The sequence below is a fragment of the Falco peregrinus genome, chromosome 14 (genome assembly GCF_023634155.1).
Source record: "Falco peregrinus isolate bFalPer1 chromosome 14, bFalPer1.pri, whole genome shotgun sequence".
NCBI lineage: Eukaryota > Metazoa > Chordata > Aves > Falconiformes > Falconidae > Falco > Falco peregrinus.
The window spans coordinates 12817072-12836648 of record NC_073734.1 but is presented as its reverse complement, the minus strand read 5'-3'; the positions used below and the strand labels follow the sequence as shown (position 1 = coordinate 12836648).

Genomic DNA, 19577 nt, shown 5'->3' with positions numbered 1-19577 from the left:
TTGAGGCAGGCTTAGATTTGCAAGAAAGCAAAATGCACGTATGCTATCACTTCTGAAAGGGTAAAGGCAGATGAACTATTTTTAAACTTTCCCTGTTAAAACACACGCTTCACCAATGCTACTGTAAAGACGTATATGGAGCATTTGAACTAATGGAAGCATCCAAGGAATGGGGACAGGAATGGAAAGCAGGGCTGGATGTCTTCATTAAGATTACACTGATATCTCTTAGAGCCTTTGTTCTACTTTGAGAAGGATAACTAATCCATTATTAAGCTGGATTTATCACTGATTTAGAGTTTCTACCTGGAGCTAAGTAATTTTTGAGAGATCAAAATAGGTTACTGTGACGCTTGCATCAACCTTTTGTGTTTGGGACTTAGGGCATTGTTAAGGGACCATCTTTCTGTTTCCAAATCTGAATTTGACTCTGCTACTCAACTAACACTCAGATGCTGGCACATGTTTGCGTAGAATCAATGCCATGGGTTTTTCTGGTTTACATGGTTCATGTAATGTAATCGTTTCTTTGGTGAACTAAAATCTTAGTTTAACAATGTCTCAATTCATGCTCATTGTCTTTGGTGTTGAGCAATACAGACAACGCATGGTTTAGTGGCTCACTGAGTAGCAGCAGGAGGCTGATCATGTTATTGTGGATGTCAGACATACCTGATCCTCTACATAATGTTACTTTATGGTCTTACTGCTAGTTGTTGGCTGATGACAAAGTTGGCAACCTATTGTAATGAAAATTGGATCAGATTTATTGTGATAAATGACACAGAGCTAGGTATGTTTTTAATGACAGGGACGCTTTTGCTGCCATGCAATAGTAACATGGAATCCCCTGACTTCTGTATAAGGTTAACTGTCAAAAGATAATAACACAATAGTTAAAAATGCAGTGTTACTCTAAAATACTGTATTTCTACAGGAAATCATTGCTGTGCAAGAGCATATTAAACTGTGTGTGTCAGATGATAGAGTAAACCCATAAAACTGGGAAGCATGCATTTTAAGAATAATTATTTAATTCATACAGTATATGATATACACTGCTAATCTGAATAGAAAAGACATTTCTTCCTTACTGTTGTAGAACAAGAACAGAGATACAACCCAAAATGGAAACTCAAAAGCTGCAGAAAAAACAGTGTGGTAAGATAAGCATATGATTTATCATTTATTAGTTGCATCAATTTTACAAAGTGTTAGTAGACTGTGATAGGTCTGTCATGGGGTGGTGAGCTGTTGGGGGCATGTTCTTTTTCCTTGTTGCCAATTTTTTTGATTCTGTATTGAACAGCTAAAGGGCAAATGTAATTACAAACTTGCAAGGAATAAATAATACCACCACTAAGTCACTTTTTTTTTTCTAATATTTACCCGCATTTTTATTGTATTTTAACTTCTTTAAGAAACCCCAAACATTACAGGTGTTTTAAATATACAATATCTGCTGTTACTGTTGAAAATAATTTTCAAGTAAGTCTTTTTACTATATCCAAAAGACTAAGAAACAGGTTTTTCAAAGTGGTTTACCTACCTAGGTTTTATATGGGTACCCAGAAAAAGCTTTGTGTTAACTTAATAACCTAACAACCTGATTCAAGATTCTAGCTGCTGTGGTAAGTGATTAAGTCTTCTGTAACTAAATACCATATAGCAAGCCTTGCTTTGTTGGATTCTTCCCCTCTTCACTCTGCAGATTTGTAGTTGTATTTTCACTCTGAATATTTTCATGGTTCTGTATTATTCACTTAAATACACTTAATGCACCTTGCATTTGCAAATTTACTATTTAGTAATGTAAATTACTAGCAACTGTTAGTGTGATGTAAAGCCAGAAATATTAAAGAGGCTGTTACTTTAGCAAAGGAAATCATGCTCAAACAGCTAACTATGGAATGGAAGATTTTTACGTTGTGTGTTATTTATAGATGGATATAAGTGGTGTGGCTCCATTTTTTGCAGTTTTTTCTTTAAAATATGTATACATACTACATTTTGGTGCAAGTTTATTGTAGTACTAAATAGATTAACATAAAGAAAAGAATAATTTTCATGAAGTTTTTTGTGTTTGCTCTTAGATGTGAGAACAGATCTGAACTTACTGCTTGAATGCCTTAAATATCAGATGGACTGCCCTGTATCTCAGAAAGAGGCTTTGATCACTATTTACTCAATTTGTCAACAAAACAGTAAGAAGCATTCTTCCATAGAAACAATGCAATCATTTACGTTCACAATGTATGTTAAGAAGCTGGTTGTCACTGTAAAAAAAAAATTTTTTTCTACATGTTACAAGGTTTGAGAAGTCACAAAATCTTGGAATGTTTTCATTTTACAGAGAACTGAAAGCAAAGGTTTAACTTTTGTTCATTTTTTCTGTTACAGGTGAAGCAAGCGAGTATTTTCAAGAAATTGGTGGTTTGATGTTTATAAGTGATCTTGCAAAGTCAAGTGTTCATTGCATAGTAAAGGAAGCAGCTTTATTTACATTAGGAATTATAATAGAGAGTAATGGTAATAATAAGTAATATTATTTGTATTCCTGAATAAGTTATAATCCCATGTTACTACTTCTGCTTGTGCTTTATCTCCATTATATTTTTGGTCTCAAAAAATGAGATTACAAGGTTATCAGTTCAAGGAAGGGGCAGTAAAGGTGCCACTAGTAAAGGTGCCACTGTGTCACTGTCCATCCCCAGATCTGGAGAAGTACCTTGCTGATTTGTGTAGACAGCATGTCTTTATGATACCAGATAGCTGTACTACTACTCTTCCTCAGCAGCAAGTGTTAAATAACCCCTAGATTGTTCCAAAGTTTGCCTACCTCCTGGTTGGTTCAGAACTGACTACAGGGGGAAGCCCTTAGTTACCTTGTAGTTCTGTTTTGTCTCCACTCACCACATGCTGGATTCAACCTACACTCTGGTCACTATATTACAAAAATTATTTAGGATTATGAATGGCTTGCTTAAGGACCTAATGATTTTTTTTTTCTGGTTTCAGTTTATTGTCAACAAACTTTGTGTACTTCTGCATTGTTTGAAGACCTCATTTTATTTTTAATTAATAAGGATTCTGGTGTGAACCTGAAAAGAATGTCTGTTTATGTCATCTTGGTACTGGTTTCAAATAATAGTAAGTTGGTTTTGTTTTTATTTTTTCTGTGTTATAACAGCACTTTCTTCTCTTTGCCAATCTGCAGTACAGAAATTTGGGACATTCAATAAATAATTTTTTGGTAAAGTTAATTTCTGTAAGATGAATGGTTGCATGTAACTGAACCTGAATTGTGTAAGTAGATCATCACTCACTGGGATTTCCTTAAATAGCAGAAAGTGTTTTAGTTCTAAAAATGAAATTACAGTTTAAAAAAATATAATGCAAACCTGTAGTTTCTGCCAATGTATAGTAAAAAAAAAATAGAAAGAAATGGAACATTTTTGTCAATGTGTTGGTGTGACTGGGTTTTTTTGGATATATGATTAGGAAATGGAAATAGAATATATATATATGTAAATGAAACTTGATATTAAGATTTTTGTCTCAAGTTGCATGTGTCTTTGGAGTTGTGTTCTTTTTCAGAAAGTGGGCAAACCTATGTCAGAGATACAGGCTGCATTGGTCTTCTGCTGCAGTTATTCAGGTAAGCAAACAGTTGTAATTCAAACAGAAAAATGATACGCTATTTAGGACTTCCTTTGACTATTTGGGACTTGTTTGCATTGTTCTTAACAGAACAACTCTTTCCACCTCTGAGATTAATTTGTCAGATGAAAATACTAATCAGTGCTATCAGCTGTGGTCTTCAGTCTGCAGTACTCTCTGTGCCTGTGTTAACAATCCTCAGAATGGTAAGTGGTGTTGTTAAAATTGTGAGAAATGTTTGAAATATTTCTCCAAAGTGACAACAGTTTGTTTTTATTTTTACTGTTCAACTGAAATTTCATTTTACATTTTGATTTGGGGTTATTTGTTTTTACTTTTCCAGAAGATAATCAAAACATTTGCTGTTCAGTTTTTCCGTATGCCAAAGAGTGGCTCGAAAGTTGCACGGAGCCTGAGATAGTTCGTCCTATTTGTTCATTCGTTGGTCTCACAGTTGCAAATAACTGTAAGTGCAACTCAAGCTTTAAATAGTTTTTCTTTTGTAAAAGCAAGTTTAATTTGATAGTTAAATGTTTGATTTCCTTCTGTCAATCTCTACAAATTCATTTGCTGTTTTCCCAACTTTCACCCTGAAAACTGTATTCCACCATCTTTACTTACACTGTGTTGTGCTTAAGTCCATAAATAGCCACAAGCTGCTGTATTTAGTAAGGTTAGTGAAAATTACTTGGAAGCTATTTTGATTAAAAGCTTTTTACAAATAAAAGTCATTATTATATCTCTGAAAACAATGACTCGGGTAGAACTTCGGCATAATGTTTTCCATTTGTATGGAAGTATTAGGGCCATGTGTTTCCTGTAACTACATGTCTTAGGATTAACATATATCCAAGTTCTGTTGTATGTGTGGAAATATAATGATTAATACATGCACAGAAAAATTGTGATGAGCCTAATTGATAAAATGCTAAAACAATTTGCCATTTGTATTATTTAAGACACGTTTTTTCTTTTTGTCACTAAGCATATGTGCAGAAATATTTTGTTTCTGTTGGAGGACTGGATACATTAGCTAAAGTTCTCATCAAGCTTATGCATGATTCCTGTATGAGTCACTCAAGCACAAAACTTGCAGTAGTAGTAACAAAGACTCTGGATGCCTGCATTGCTAATGACTGTGAGTGAAAAGACTACTACCTTTTTTTTATATATGGTAATTTTAAACTACAATTTTTAAGGTCTGGGTCTGGTGGAAAAGTGATATGAATGGATGCTAAAAGGCAATGAAGTTATATATATCCCAGCTGATATTGCAGTCTTAAAAATTCAAACATGTATATGGGCAATGGTTCAGTTCATCTGAGGTGGGTTACTTTCTCCTTGTTGCTAAAATAAACATAGTGAAAGTTAAACTATACTGAGAATTAAAAATAAGATGCTAGAGCTAGTTTTGTGTAAGTAAAGCTTAGAACTGGATGTGTCAGTCGTCATATCCTGGAGTTAGAGCTGTGTTTCTGTAGGCTTATGCCTAAACTAATAAGGTTTGTAAGCTTTAAGAGGCTTTAGTAACTCAGGTGTGGAGCTGAACAAACATGGTATGTCTGCATAACACACCTTTACTCTGATTTGCTGCCTGGACAGTGCTATCCGAATGAGGTCTTTGTGTATTCATCAGAAGATTTTGAGAAACCTGGGAGTGTGAAACTGGGCTGTTGGCTATGATTATTTTATTTGACACTTCTGCCATAAGTACTTGCTAACAGAAGTTCAACGAAGTTTGAAAGCATATACCTGCACTAGTTTTGAGCCTAGTTTCAAAGATGTTGGTATGTGACAGGATTAGGTTTCAGCATGTATGTAGTAGCAGTGGTGTCCCCAGTCAGAAACGTTCCTAGCTCTTTTTGTGTCAGATAGTTTATGTGTCAAACTTTATTCCACTCTTGCTGTATTCTGGAGCTGATAAAGGATGGGGAGAAACTCAGCAGAGGCACATTGCAAAGCCCTTGTTTATCAGGGCTTCTACCACATCTTTGTGTAACACAATCTGGCAGAAAGGGCGGTGTTGGATATGGGGAACAGCATGGGCAGAATTACTGCACCAGGAGGGATGTGGTAATTTGAAGTGTTAAAATGCAAGAGAGAGGAGAGAAGGACTGTGCAGTCCCAAGGCTTTTAGAGGTTTGTAGAGATCCCTTGGAAAAGAACATTTTATACTTAGGTGATGTCTGTACGCTTACCATCTAGTTTATTTTCCTTCAAATTATTTTTAACATAATAGCTGCCATGGGTGTTGTCTTGACAAAGTATCACGCTGTGTCAGAGCTACTGAAGCTGCTGTCGGATGACACTCTGGATACAGGAGATAAAATTAGTGTTATTCTAACAATTGGACACTGTACTGAAGTTTGTGGTAAGAATTGTTTTTATTTTTTTTTTCTCTCAGTTTCTATTAAATTCTCACACACTACTTCCATGGTGTGATGTCATCAAGACTGGAACATGAGGGAAAGTTCTATTAAGTAATGTACTATTAATATTAAGAAAAATATGTTTGCTATTTTCAATTTTTACCTTTTAAAACATGTTAGCAGATAGTATTTTTAAGAGCTTAGAAAAAGTAGACTATTATGCAAGAACTCAGAGCTGGGCCTAGGTGTCACAGGGTAAAAATCTTCAAGACCTGGTAACTACTACAATACATACATAACAAAAGATGACCCTTGATATATATGGCTTCTGTCCACTGTTTACACAGCTATTGATGTTTTTTTAAAAAGCTATATTACAGTATTGTTTTTGAAGTAACATAAGCAGTAGGTAACTTGAAATATTTTTGCCAGGCTCCTCCGGGCTTTCCCAAGCGTATCTGGTAGAAATGTAACACTTAAGTTGGTATTTTATGTTAGTACAAGCCAATAGAATAGGAAGTTGTGACATACTGATCATTATTTATACTTACCATTTTTGCTCATGTATGTTCAGAAATTCAAAGAAAAGGCATTATGTTCACAAATCTGATTATCATCCTCTAAATGTCAATAACAAGTTCAATAATTAGCTCAGCAAGTCATCAGTCTGATTATTTTAAGACATGTTTCCATGACGAATTGAAACAAAGCTCAATGGAAGGTGTCTTTCAAATAGAAATATAATTAAACCAACAGAATAAAAGTTTCTCTTAAAATGTCAACACTAACAAAATCATATTTTATCTTTTGCTGATTCTTTTTTATCAAGTTTAGACAACAAAGAATTATTTTTTTGAAAGTTGTCAGTTTTATGAATACATAGTACAAATGAGATCACATTAAAAAAAAATAGCTAATTACATGGTTAACAAGGAGGAACAGATTAGCTAGACCAGGATTAAACTACTAATTTTATGAGAGTTTTGCTAATTATAAACTTTACACTTTTGGTATTTCTGCATCTCAAGGCTTACGTAAATGTAGCCTATATACTTTAGGAGTATATAGCAGAGGAAAAGAAATACAGAAACCATAATTCAATATTTTAGGCAACAACTAAATGAGTTTGGATCTCTGTCATGTAATTTGTCTCAATCCTCCTTCAGTTTTCTTACAAGAACTTTGAGCTGCAGTCAAATCATCCTGTGTGATCTAGAGCACTTCTGCTGCAGCCCTGGTAGTAGGTCATTAATTACAGCATGCTTGGATCTGTAATGAAAATCTCTTTTTCAGAATTTCCCTGAAAGTTCTAAGTATTAGGTTCTAAATTACTCTAAGATTGTGTATGAGGCTGAAACCAATCTGTTTTCCTTTACAATGTCCAATTTTAGAAGAAAACCAGTGTGAACTGCTCCAGAACAATGGTCTTCCACTTATGATTCAGGTATTAACCGAGTCTCAGGATGAGGAACTAAACAAAGCTGCTACTTTTGTGCTGCAAAACTGCAAACAAATGAGTAAGGTTATTGTTACTGCTTTAAAAATTAAAGATGATTCCCGTCTTAAAGTTCTGTTGACTTTCTAAATTATTTTTAACTGTAGGAGGTTTGTAATTCTGTGTACTCAGAGATGTCTGATTTCTGCAAAAAGAGTTGCATGTTTGCCGCTATGGACTGCTTATGGCAGTTAGGCAGAAAAAAGAAAAGTACATATTCCAATGATGTTGCAATAATGCATTTGTGAAAATTATATATGTAGGGCCAGTTCTTAAAAGCATTCCCATCTATAAATTATATGTAAAATACTAAAGTAATTTAACCATGCAACTGGTACTCTATTCCTGGGTATGTACCATTGTATGTAGAGAATAATCAAGCTGGAAATCGCCATGTCTACAATTATTTGGCAATACTAAAAAATCTTGATCTTCATTTTTAAAGTTGGGTATTCTGAAGTACCCTGTTTAAGTTTTTTTTAAAATTAACTGTATAATACTACCAATGAAACAGAAAGACACCTTGCCCTTTAATCTCTATAGCATGGAAGGTATTATGCAATTGGTAATTAGTAAAAAGCATGTATCTGCGTTTTTGTACTGAAAACATAACTGAGTTATATTTAAGATTGAGAGGCTGTGCTGATTTGCAGTGACCATTAATATGAAGTTTTTAAAAAAACAGACGCATCCATACTAGTAAAGGACCTATAGAGTTAGGAATAAGTCAATGATAAAGTAATTTTTTAGAGCACAGCATCATTGTGTAAAGAGCTGGTAGTAACTGTAGTTGCAAGTTTGTCTCTTGTAACTTTTTGTTTGCAAGTTTATATTTGAAGTGAATTATGTTTATGTGTAAATTTAAGTTGTATAAAAATTACTATTTAGAGGTTATATTTTGCATTATTTTATTGAGGCTGTCCCTCAGCATACTAAAATACAATAAATAATTATTAAGGTGTTTAGTGATAAAATTTGGAATATTAATACTGTTTTATATTTTATAAAGCTGAACAATTGTCCCTGAAAATAAATGATAATTCATTAAATGTGAACAATGCAGAAGAGTTGGATATGCCAGTCAGAAAAAGAAGTCTACAAGACTACTGGAAGAAAGCAAAAGAAATTTTGGACAGAATAAACTTGATGGAAAAAGAACATGATGAGGTTGGCCTATTTACCGAAGTAGGATAAAACTAAGCAAATCCTTCCAGAGTTTAGGGAGAAATAGAAAGTAAACCCTTAAGATAATTTCAGCGTGAGCTAGAAAAGTAGGGGGAAAACACTGGATGTGTATGAAACTACAACCTGCAATTTTTACCATTACTGTATATCATACAGAGTTAGAAGTATGCAGGACAATTGGAGAACTCAGGCATCTGTATTTTTATGAAGCATTTCAGTTTATTATAAACCCAGATTTTCTACAAAATTGAGATCATCTGGACAAAGTTATTTTTAACTGTTGATCATTTGAACCTATAATTTTAATATTTGCAAGCACAAAATGCCTGTGATTGTACAGGTATGGTGAGATAGATGGTAATGGAAAATGTGAACATAAACTGAAATAAAGTTATTTCACATTTTCTTTGTGCTGTATAACTACTTGGTATCTCTGGGTCTGGAATAGCAATTTTTGAGTTAGTTGGATCTTAATTAAATCTTTTCTTTTCTAGAAGTGCCTTGTATTAGTAGCAAATCCATCGCTTCAGCCTGGAATTACCATTTAGTAACTCCTCCTTCAATGCCTTCAGCAGCACTGCTGTCTTGTTGGCCCTCAACTCAGTCTGGGATTTTTCAAGCTTCTCTGGAATTTGCTTTACCTACAGAGTTAGACTGGTCTATCCTAGTTAATCTTGTTACTGAATTTATTTAATATTGTTATAGAGCTTGTATAGTCACTAACTAGTATTTTTCAATACAGGAAAGAGTGCAAGGAAGAGTACTTGTAGACAGATCTTCAGAATCCAATATGGAAGCATCAAAATACCATGAAGTGAATCCTGCTGATCTAAAAGCTTACACAGAAAGAACACATAAAGTGCATTGTCTGCAGTTGGCATCTAAGTCAGATGATAAGGTTCTTGCTTCATCTGTAATTTCTTCTCCAGTGAAGAGTAAAATACTGAACACTATGGGTCCAGTAAATGCTTTTACTAGACAAAGTAAACACATTAATATTCCATGCTCAGTGAATGAACTGCAAACAGACAGCGTACTTCAAAGTCACAGTATGAATGAAAAAACTGCTTGTGTAAAAAATCAGTCTATTCTTCAACTAAGGTAAGTATCTTATACCTAAGCAGAAATATTAAGTTGTTCTTTAGTAATTTCCAAACTGAATGTCAGCCTTTTAAATGAGCTGTTACTATGTCTTTTTCCTCTGGTGAAAAGACATAGCCTTTTGGTGGATCACTAGAGAATATTCTGTGGAAGTGTTTTTGACATTAACTCATCATTGCTTCCTATGGTTATCTTTCCTATTGATAAACAAAAAAATAGCTATAGGCAACTTGCAAGGATAAATACAGATTCCATTATCTTGAATTTGTATCCGGACTTATTCCTCAAGACAGGCAGTGAGTGTGAACAAAACTACATTTCTCCCTTTTTTGAGTTCCTCATTTTTATTGTGCTTTTTTAATGTGGTTGGCCGGACCCTGCTCCTATACAGTTTTTTTATATGCATTATACCATAACTTTGCAACTACCACAGAAATTATCAAGGGCCTAGGATATTTTCCATGGTACATTCAGGTAATTTTTGCTTTGCTACTAATTAGCATACCTTCACACAGCTTCTTTATTTATGTTTTGATTTCTGAAGCACAAAACTATTAAATTTTTTTGGGGGGGAAAGAATGCATATGTATTTGTGTGAAAAGAGGAGTTATCCAAGCATAACCATGGATTAGGCTGCTTGCTCCTGCAGCATTCAGAAGTAGTCTATGACATAGAAAAAAGCATGATTGCCATATCATAGGAGCATGCTGGTTGCATGGAAGTTAATCAGTGTAAGAAAAGAAGAAAATAATTACATTTTGGAGCAATTGCTACATCTGGTGAAGGCTACAGTATTTTGAAGATTTTGTGAAAGTTTTATATGCATTAAGTAATCTTTATGTGAATCAGAATTGCAAATGACTCTGGAAACCACCTTCCCTTGAAAGCACTGCATTCCAAATGCTGGAACAGCCATGCTGAACAGCACTGCAAGGAATGCTAATCAGAGGTCTCTGGTAAGTAGATTTTTAACACACGATGATCACGTGTTGGATACTACAAGCCCAGTAACTTGGGATAATTGGAATCAGTTCTTAAAATTCTTTTATCTTTAATGTGGTTTTTGTTTTGCCTTTGGAACATGTGTATTAATTTACAGGTAAATGTCCGTTGTGAATTTGATTTTTTTTTAAAAATTTCTTCACATTTTGATCTTCCCAGTGAAGACTTATTTAAACAACCAGCAGAGATTGTCAAAAATATGAAACAGACATGCACATCAGGTATAAATAGCTATACATATTCCTTTCTTTTGTTAATTTTGACAATTTTATTCTTAATGAGATTTTAATTAGGTTTGTGTACTATTATAACTCCTTTTTTTTAGATGTTATGTATCATTAGATGGCAGAGTACATTGTGTAAGAGAAATGTTTTTCAGATTTGCGTTTATCTTCTTAGTCCGATACACTTATTTCAGAATTGGGATCTGTGCAATCAAATCTTTATTTATAATTTAGTTTCCTGTTGATTTATAAAATTTAGAATTATGCATTAGATTAGTATTTGCCATAATGGTAGTTTTACAGGTGACTAAGCTGATTTCCAGGTTATACCTATTTAAACTGAGAATAAGTATTGTTCTAGTATATCACATTTATTTCTGTTTGGAATCAGATGCTGAAAAAGTATATAGGGCTTAGTTAAGCAATGTAAGCTTACAGGGTTATTTTGTAGTGTTCAAGTTGAACTAATATGCTTTGGAAGTGTGATGAAAAAGCACTGAATTAAATGTAATTATTCTTGATTTAGAAAAGTGTAAATATAATCCATTTAACTTGAATTTCACATGGATTTTCTGCTGGAATTATTAAATGCATGGATTATTAAAATTTAATAGTCCACAAATAGAAAATACGATTGAATATAGGTATGCTGATGCATGATAACAGCAAGACAGGTTGAATTTTCTTAGTAGTTTTTTCCTTCCTAATGTAGATCAACATTTGTTCTACTCGGAGATAACCAAGGAAGCAAAAAGTACTTCAACTACATCTGCATCCCATGAAATGGCAGACTTAAGGTGTTTAGGTAAGTATTATCTTAGGTTTTTAAGCCTTCTTTTTATGGAGTCAAGAGTCGGCAATGCAGTAAGTGAACTGACATTACAGAAATTTTAACACATCTATTGGATTACCTATTATGGAATTCTTTTCTGCTTCCTTTCCTTTCTCTGCCCCTAAAACATAACAAATATTGAACTAAAGCCTACATATTCCAGTTTCAGTCTATATATCTTTTCTTAATGTGCCTTTACTAACAAACAGAGTATGTAGTAGCTTAAAAGATGACACTCTACTTACAAGAATACTTAAGAGTGGGTGTTTTCACCCTTCCTCTGATGGGAAGGAGGGAGGAAAAACATGTAGCCCTGCTCAGTTCCATCATGTGTTCCCCTGGTAAGCCTCCTAACTATTCTGCAGCCCTTCCATTTTCTCTGCTTTGCTGCTAAGTACAGGCAGTCAGTTTTACAGTAATCCAGGATTGTAGCCCTCAGTTACCCCATCTTCCACATCCTGGACATGGTCTTTCAGTAGGTTATATAGGTTATACAAGAATGCTGCTGGTACAGTTTTGGAAGTGGGTTTTGTAATCAAGCTTGTGTCTCTAGTAAAACAGAACAAAAAAACCCACCAAAAGTGCAAAAAAAAAAAAAAAAAAAAAAAGGAAAAAAAAAAGCCCATAACCTGCTTTTGAACATCATTTTGGCATATGAATCTGAGTTGTCAAACTAAATTCAACCTGAGCTTTAGCACTGCTTATCTTACACTAGAATATTGCAGGTATGTACCAGTGCCCTTCTTATAATTCCTCAAAGTACAGAAGTTCTCCTTCAGCTGACGTAACTAGCTGTGAGAACATCCAAGAATAACTAAACCATAAATTACCCTAGGAATGTCCTCAAAAACGAACAGGAAGGCTTCCTGTGAGGAAATCCGTACTGAATCCAGACTTACCATTTATTCAGTTTAATACAAGTAAAAGTTACAACACAGAAAGTTTCGAAGTATAGCAACGACATCTTACATTTTGGCTTCTGGATAAATGCGCAAAAGGAATTGAGCCCCTTTCTTCCCATCCCACTAATATTTTTACTTCTGTAGAGGATCAGTGCCTCATTTAGTACTTCAGGAGTTGAAGCGCAGTGTAATTTGGTCCCACAGGTCATGTTAAAACAGCTTTTTTTCACCTGGCAGTTTATTTTTTTACAAATACAAGAGAGCAAGTACAAGAAGTAAGTATGTTCAAGGACATACATAAAAGTATAACCTCTTTTGAAATGTGTATATGGAAAATAGGAGGTCAAATTGTAGATCATAGTGAGCAAAATAAAATGCTGGACTTTGTGATGGCTTCTTTAACATTTGCAGTTGTTGTTTGTACAATAATCCTTTTTTTTTTCCAGGCTGTAGAGCAGGAGGGCTATTGTTCAATAGTAAAACCTTTACCAAGATGTTGCAAAATTGTCCATACCAGTGTGACCGTCACAAAGTAATTCTGGAAGCTGAAGAAAGATATAAAAAGGAACTTCGCAAACTGGCTGTTTGTAACAACAGTAGATACGTAACTCCTGAGAGTAATTATGATTATTTTTTCTTGTTGTTGCTATTGTTTTAAATAGTCTTTAAAATTCTGAACTTTTTTTTTTGTCTGATTCTGATTGTCCTGCTTTTGTAAACTCATTTGATTGACCAGTGATTTGTACTAAGTGAGATCAGAACTAGCCACTTCTGTTTTGGGGATCTTTTTCTGTCTATTTCTTGGTAGTAGTGATACATTCTCATTACAGGCTTTGATGAGTCTCCTGTGTGCCAGTTAGTCAAGTACTAACAGAAGGAAATATATTAAGTTGAAATAAGTGTGAATGGTGTATGACATCATAACAAGGTCATTCCATTCTAATATTACAGACTTAAGATGTAAGAAGCTTATAATTCTTAATGAATTAAATAAAAGCGCATCCTATATTTTTCTAGTTTAAAGGAGGCATTTTGAAAATTAAACAGTTGTTATTTACTTGCATTTGTACTGGTGTCTATCTTATATTTTCCAGAAACACTGCTGACCCCAGTGAAGAAAGAAAGACTGCATACAGAAATATCAACTTTTAGGAGCAAAAAGGATATTTTCCAGAGTAAGGGCCTGGTTTCAAAATTACTGCAGAAAGCCCTTACTGTCTAAGTAATGCTTTTGCAGGATTTGCAGGACTTTACCATGGGAGGCTATGGATAGGGAATTACTCCTTCCCCCCCCCCCCCCCCCCCCCCCTGTGAATTCTGTGAAAAAACTGTATGATAATCAGTCAGAAAATGCATATTCTGTAGTCGTGGAATTATGTTACACATATTAGTTCACAACGAAGTTATCTGGCACTTGCTTTGTAGATACTGCTCTGAATCCTGTCAGGGTTACTTCCATGCCATCTGCTATTTTTCAGTTTTGCGGCATTAATTTTTAAAATGGAGAGATATAGTCAGGATCAGAACACAGCACAGTTGCTTGTTCCTGGATTCAGCATCACTCTATTACACAGTTATAGCTATGTTATCATATTATACCTGTTTCTGTTCTTGCATGGGAGCTCTGCTAAGGACCTGGGTCTCTGTGTGCTGAAAAGTTAAAAGGGTAAACCTTGATGTATGCAACAATACTAGAGCAAGCAACTGAAAACAACCTACCAGAAAATGAAGTACAGGAAATGTATTTACCACACATATGCATTATGAGGTGTTGAATAACGTGTTATTAACAAGGTGAAGGTGGAAAAGTGAATGTAAATTCCCTCAGTTTCCGCAGTGCAATTTAGGAACTCTATGTTTACAGACCCATCAGTTGCCCATAAAAACTGATATTCTTTATAATACACAACTGTCCATTTGTAAATAGCTAAGTACATATGTTTAACAGTGTTTTATTCTGTAATACATCAAAAAAGTTAACGGTTATAATTTTTTTCCTTAATCTGCAGATACATATTTTTACATAATTCACAAGGAATTTTCTTCAGAATGTGGTGTTTGTGGGTACATCCTGCAGAACTCCAACTACAGTCATACATTACCACATTCATCAACTAGTAACCAATACTGTTTCTTATGATCAATGACCAGAAATTTTAAAGTAGGCTGAAGCAGCTCTCTAAATCAGAAGTAAAATTCTAAAACATTAATATTACTTTTTTAAAAAAAGTCTCTTGAAAAATAAGCCCACCTATCAGGAACTTATTTTTGGCTTCGTATTTCTAAAAACCTTGTTTACATTGTTATTTAATTAATTTCCGGTAAAAGCGGAACTTTTAGCAAGTAACCATTTGCTAAAGTAAACTGAATTTTCCAGCCTTTCTTCCAAGTAGATAGTAGTATGGCTCAAAAGATGGTTCTTTCTTAAATTTTAATTCCTAAAACATTACCTGTGTTTTGTGTTTTGTTTTTTTTGTTGGTTGGTTGGTTGGGTTTTTATAAGAAAGACGCATAATACAGGAGATGTATTTATTTTGGCTTTTTTTTTCAAGGTATTCTTTTGACTCCAGTTAGAAAAAACAAATCTAATATTTCAAGTAGAGACGAACATAGTAAAAATACTAGGTTGGCTGACGACTATAACTTGATACCTACATATAAGACCTGTGAGTATTACCAGTATTTTAATTCTGTAATAAGCATAACTTTAAGATTAGGTTTTATATTTAGGTCAGGGCATTGAGAAAAGCACCTGTGCTTGCTATTGGAGACAAATGGCTAGGAATTTAAACAGGTTATATTCTTGTACCTTCTATCATAGTATTACTGATGTTTGAGTTATTTCCTATTATTTGCTAGTTGCTTCCAGTGCATAAATAATTTTCATGTGTTAATGATGAGAAAAAGTTTTAATGAAAATAAGACATTACTAATAAAGCAACATTTACATATTTAAGTTCATTAGAAGAAATGTTCCTTTACAGCATTCATACTATATTCAGCTTTGCAGTAGATTTCAATTAGGTTAAAGTAACTAAAAGATGGCTTTGTTCACAATTCCATAGTTTTCCAGAAAAACCAAGATGCTAACTTAAAGAGACAAAGAGTCAAAGAAATGTGCAGCCAGGAATGTCAGCGCTTAAAAGGAAACTGCAAATATTTACTTGACAAAGATGAGGTAAGTTATGCAAAGCCTGATCATACACTCATATATTTATAAATATCCAAACGAAATCACTATGAATTGCTTAATTTCTTTTTAAGTCTGCTTTAACAGGAGCCCAGTAGCAAAGTGAACCTTATGAAAAAGATACTCTGTTGATTCTACTCCAGTCATACTGATTATCTCTGAAAAGAGTTAAGTATTTTTCAGTTGGCAGTCTTTTCTGAATAATGGATATGGAAGTGTGCTTCTTCTGGCACTAATGAAAATTTACGTAGTAAATAACAGAAACATAAAGGAGTAAACATACTAAAGGTATAAACTATGTAGGCATGGCAGAAATGAAGGTGAAAGTCATGTACAAAATACTGTATTTCAGTAAGTGGGTGAAGCATCCTTGAAGAACCGTTGTTGTCTTGACAAAGTGATCATTTCTGTAGAACTACTTAAGATTGTGTTGTCAGTAATAATGCATTACATCCAAATGCAAAATAGTATGTACATTTACATAATTTTAAATTACACTAAAATAAATATTTGCAGAACAATGACATAAGTTTCCTGGGCATGAACACAAGAACTTTAGAGAAGAGAAGAACACGAAAAGATTTTACGACTGAAGAAATTAACTGTCTTTTGAGTGGAGTAAAAACCATGGGTAATCACTGGAATGTAATTTTGTGGTCTTATCCATTTCAGAAAGGACGGACAAGTGTTGATCTTTCCAAGAAATACCACAGGTTACTGTTGTAAGTAATAATAATTTAATTTTCTACTGATCATATATGCTGTCAGCTCAGTTACCAGCTGCTGTCCCTGAATTGACCTGGGGGGAAAAGACAAGCTGTCAGCCCCTGGTATTGTGCTTTGTATCAGCTCAGGCTGAGCGTTAGAATAGTCTCCGACGTAATTCAGTCAGGGGCTGTGCTTGGAGAGGGAGAACTAAACTGGGAGACTATTAGAGAGACTTTGAACCTTCCAGTGCCATCCGACAGGATAGAGAAAGGATAAGAATTTCAGTTAAGGACTCTAAACTAATCCCTATGTTTATTAGGAAGTTGATATTTTCTCTGCTGACTCTCTTTTCTGATGATGGTTTGTGAAAATCTCTGTGGTAGTTTTCACCATGTTTAATATGAGATTACACAGAGATGCTATCTATGGGATGGAGTAGATAGCATCTCTGCTGTGCTTTGGAGATGTGTGGGAGCATTTCATGGCAAGCGTTTTTCTATTGAAATGTTTTCTAAAATTGTGCAGTGTTTTGTGTCAACATTTGTTGTGATACTTTCTCTTTTATCTCTGCTTTACAGAAGCAAGAAAAAATGCAAAGATCATCAATAATATCTTTCAAGAGGATTTTGGATTTTGTTGCAGAATGTTGAAGAATAGCATTCCTAACTGAGGTATTGTCACAACAGTATGAACCCTTGAAGAATTTAGATTTCTTGGACTCATATTTTCGGATGATAACATTCACTGACAGTTATGTTTTGTAAATTTAAATTGCATGTAATCTGATAAGAGTTGTTTGAGTTTTTTTTAAGAATACTAACATAGCTAACAAAATCTTCAGCAGTAAAATTTAAGGATGTTTTTTACCTTAATTTAACCTTGAACATTTGATTTATGTAACATTTGATTTGGCTTTTTGTTTGAATCTTTTTATAATTTGCTTTATCATTTGTAAGAAAAGGCTATATTACTAAAATTAATATTTTATGTCAGAAACTGCTGAGGTTAATGTTGTGTCTGAATTTTTTTCCTCTTAATCAGTGAAATGTTTAAAGCAGGTGAAATATTTTTCATGTGTTTAATGTGCTGTATGTGTAAAAAAATTACATTTGACAGAAAACACCAAATGTACGGTTAAACACTGCTGCATATAGTAGGCAAATCTTAGATTGGTACCTAAATTGAAATAGAAAGTTGTGGAAATGTCAGAACTTCTTGGTAGAGGTTTTAGTGTGGTTCAGCTGCAGTATTTCTTGACTGATATTAATGGCTGGACCTACCCAAAGTACTTCAATGTTGAACTAAGTGGCATGCATGTACTCGTGACATTTGGTTTCTGTTTACAGTTGAATATTTTTTAATGTATTATTCAAGTCAGTGACCAGAACCACCGTTTCTGCTAATTACACAATTTCTATAGAAAGCTTTAGTGAAAACCTTAGTAAATTGATTTTTCAGTGATAGCCTTTGTATTTATTTTGTATTTTTTTATCTATTTTGATAAAGGAATGATTAATTAATTAATTCATTGTGGAAAAAGTTTAGTTACCTTATTGGCACTAGGTTTGCACTATGATGTAGCTTAAATGCTCAAAACCGAGCAAGATAACAAAAAACTGAAAGACTTGCAGTAAAGTGATGCCAATGACATAATAAATAGGTCTTCTAATACTTTCAGCTGTTGCAGTTTGGTTTTTATATTATTAAAATACTCAAGTACCTATAAAATACATCTTTAAATGGAGCTTTTCAAAGCAGCGTAGATAAATATTGGCATATGTATTTGCAGAGTATGAGCCGAAAGGAGTACTGAGGAGTGGTACACACAACGGGGAGATTTTGGTCTGTTGTACACTGTACAAAAGCTAGTTTAGATGAGCTGCTGTTTTATTGATTGACTGAACGTGTATTAGTAATCCATATGATTCTGTCCTAAATATATTTCAAGTGGAGAAAATACGTAAGGTGTCAATCTTTACTTGACATCAAGTCAGAATATCACAATACTGACTGTTTACCTAATCCTATGTATAATTTAGGTCAGAAAGGACCTCTGATGTCCATAAGCTCATGTTCTCCGAGCGGAGCTAATTTCCAAGTTAGTCAAGTTGCTTAATGCCAACTTCTGAAAATGTTCAGGGATGAAACTCCCCCAGCCTCTTTGGGCAACCTCTTGTGGTGCTTCAGCTGCTCTCGTAATGCAGGTTGCCAAAAAGAGACATCATTAAAGCATTCTTGTATAATCCAAAGAGGGAAGAGTCATGGCCTAGAAGCAAGCGGAAACCTGATGTGTGAATTTGTGCAAGTCAGTTATATCTTTTTCTCTTTTGATTGACTTGTACAAGCTCGATACATCTTACTCGTATTCTTGTGTAACGCTTCAGAATCCACATGTAACAGGCATTATACAAATGTAATTGCGTAAGAATAATTAATGTTTTTAGGCAGCTTAAGCTACCCAGCGTGATCTTTTGCACTTTGAAAAGCTGAACTGACGGACAAATCGCAAAAGAAAGGACGTTTACAAAAAAACTTGGGACTTGCGTTGTGGTTCTGTTAGAAGAACACGAATTATTGGCGGCATGTAAGACCTCGGGTGGGAAGCGGAGCTTGCTTTAGTAGGGAATAACCCGTAGCGGGCAACCTCACCGAAAAGCAGGCGTTCGTTCCGCGGCGGCGCTCCGCGCAGCGCTGGCGGGGCTGCCAGCCGGGGCAGCAGCAGCGCCGTGCCGCCCGCTCGCTGCCGCCGGAGCGGGGCCGGGGCCGGGGCCGGGGCCGGGCAGCGCCCCGCTGCTCGCAGCGCCCAGGGCGGGGAGCGCAGCGGCCGACACCAGGGGGCGCCGGCGGGGGCGGCCCCACTCGCGGTGGGAGGCACCGCCCAGGGCGGGGGGCGCTGCCGGGGCTGCCCG

At 34.9% G+C, this 19577-nt stretch overlaps 1 protein-coding gene across 1 annotated transcript; it reads left to right on the top strand.

The window, feature by feature from the left end:
* The first annotated feature begins 1084 nt into the window (after nt 1-1084).
* TERB1 (telomere repeat binding bouquet formation protein 1) lies at nt 1085-18339 on the top strand. The gene is made up of 20 exons (XM_055818677.1): nt 1085-1161; nt 2094-2204; nt 2401-2529; nt 3019-3150; nt 3598-3658; nt 3751-3866; nt 4004-4126; nt 4646-4798; nt 5900-6031; nt 7421-7546; nt 8534-8691; nt 9452-9810; nt 10972-11033; nt 11749-11841; nt 13217-13387; nt 13865-13945; nt 15323-15436; nt 15836-15948; nt 16477-16682; nt 17247-18339. Exons 1-20 carry the CDS (start codon nt 1128-1130, stop codon nt 17275-17277), a joined length of 2505 nt encoding a protein of 834 aa, XP_055674652.1. The 5' UTR covers nt 1085-1127; the 3' UTR covers nt 17278-18339.
* The last annotated feature ends 1238 nt before the right edge of the window (nt 18340-19577 follow it).

Bases quoted from the DNA above. Each gene is read 5' to 3' on its own strand.
- TERB1 (XM_055818677.1), top strand. From the start codon at position 1,128: ATGGAAACTCAAAAGCTGCAGAAAAAACAGTGTG. The intron at 2,530-3,018 runs GTAATAATAAGT...TTCTGGTTTCAG, and splicing joins AATTATAATAGAGAGTAATG to TTTATTGTCAACAAACTTTG. The intron at 8,692-9,451 runs GTTGGCCTATTT...TTTTCAATACAG, and splicing joins TGGAAAAAGAACATGATGAG to GAAAGAGTGCAAGGAAGAGT.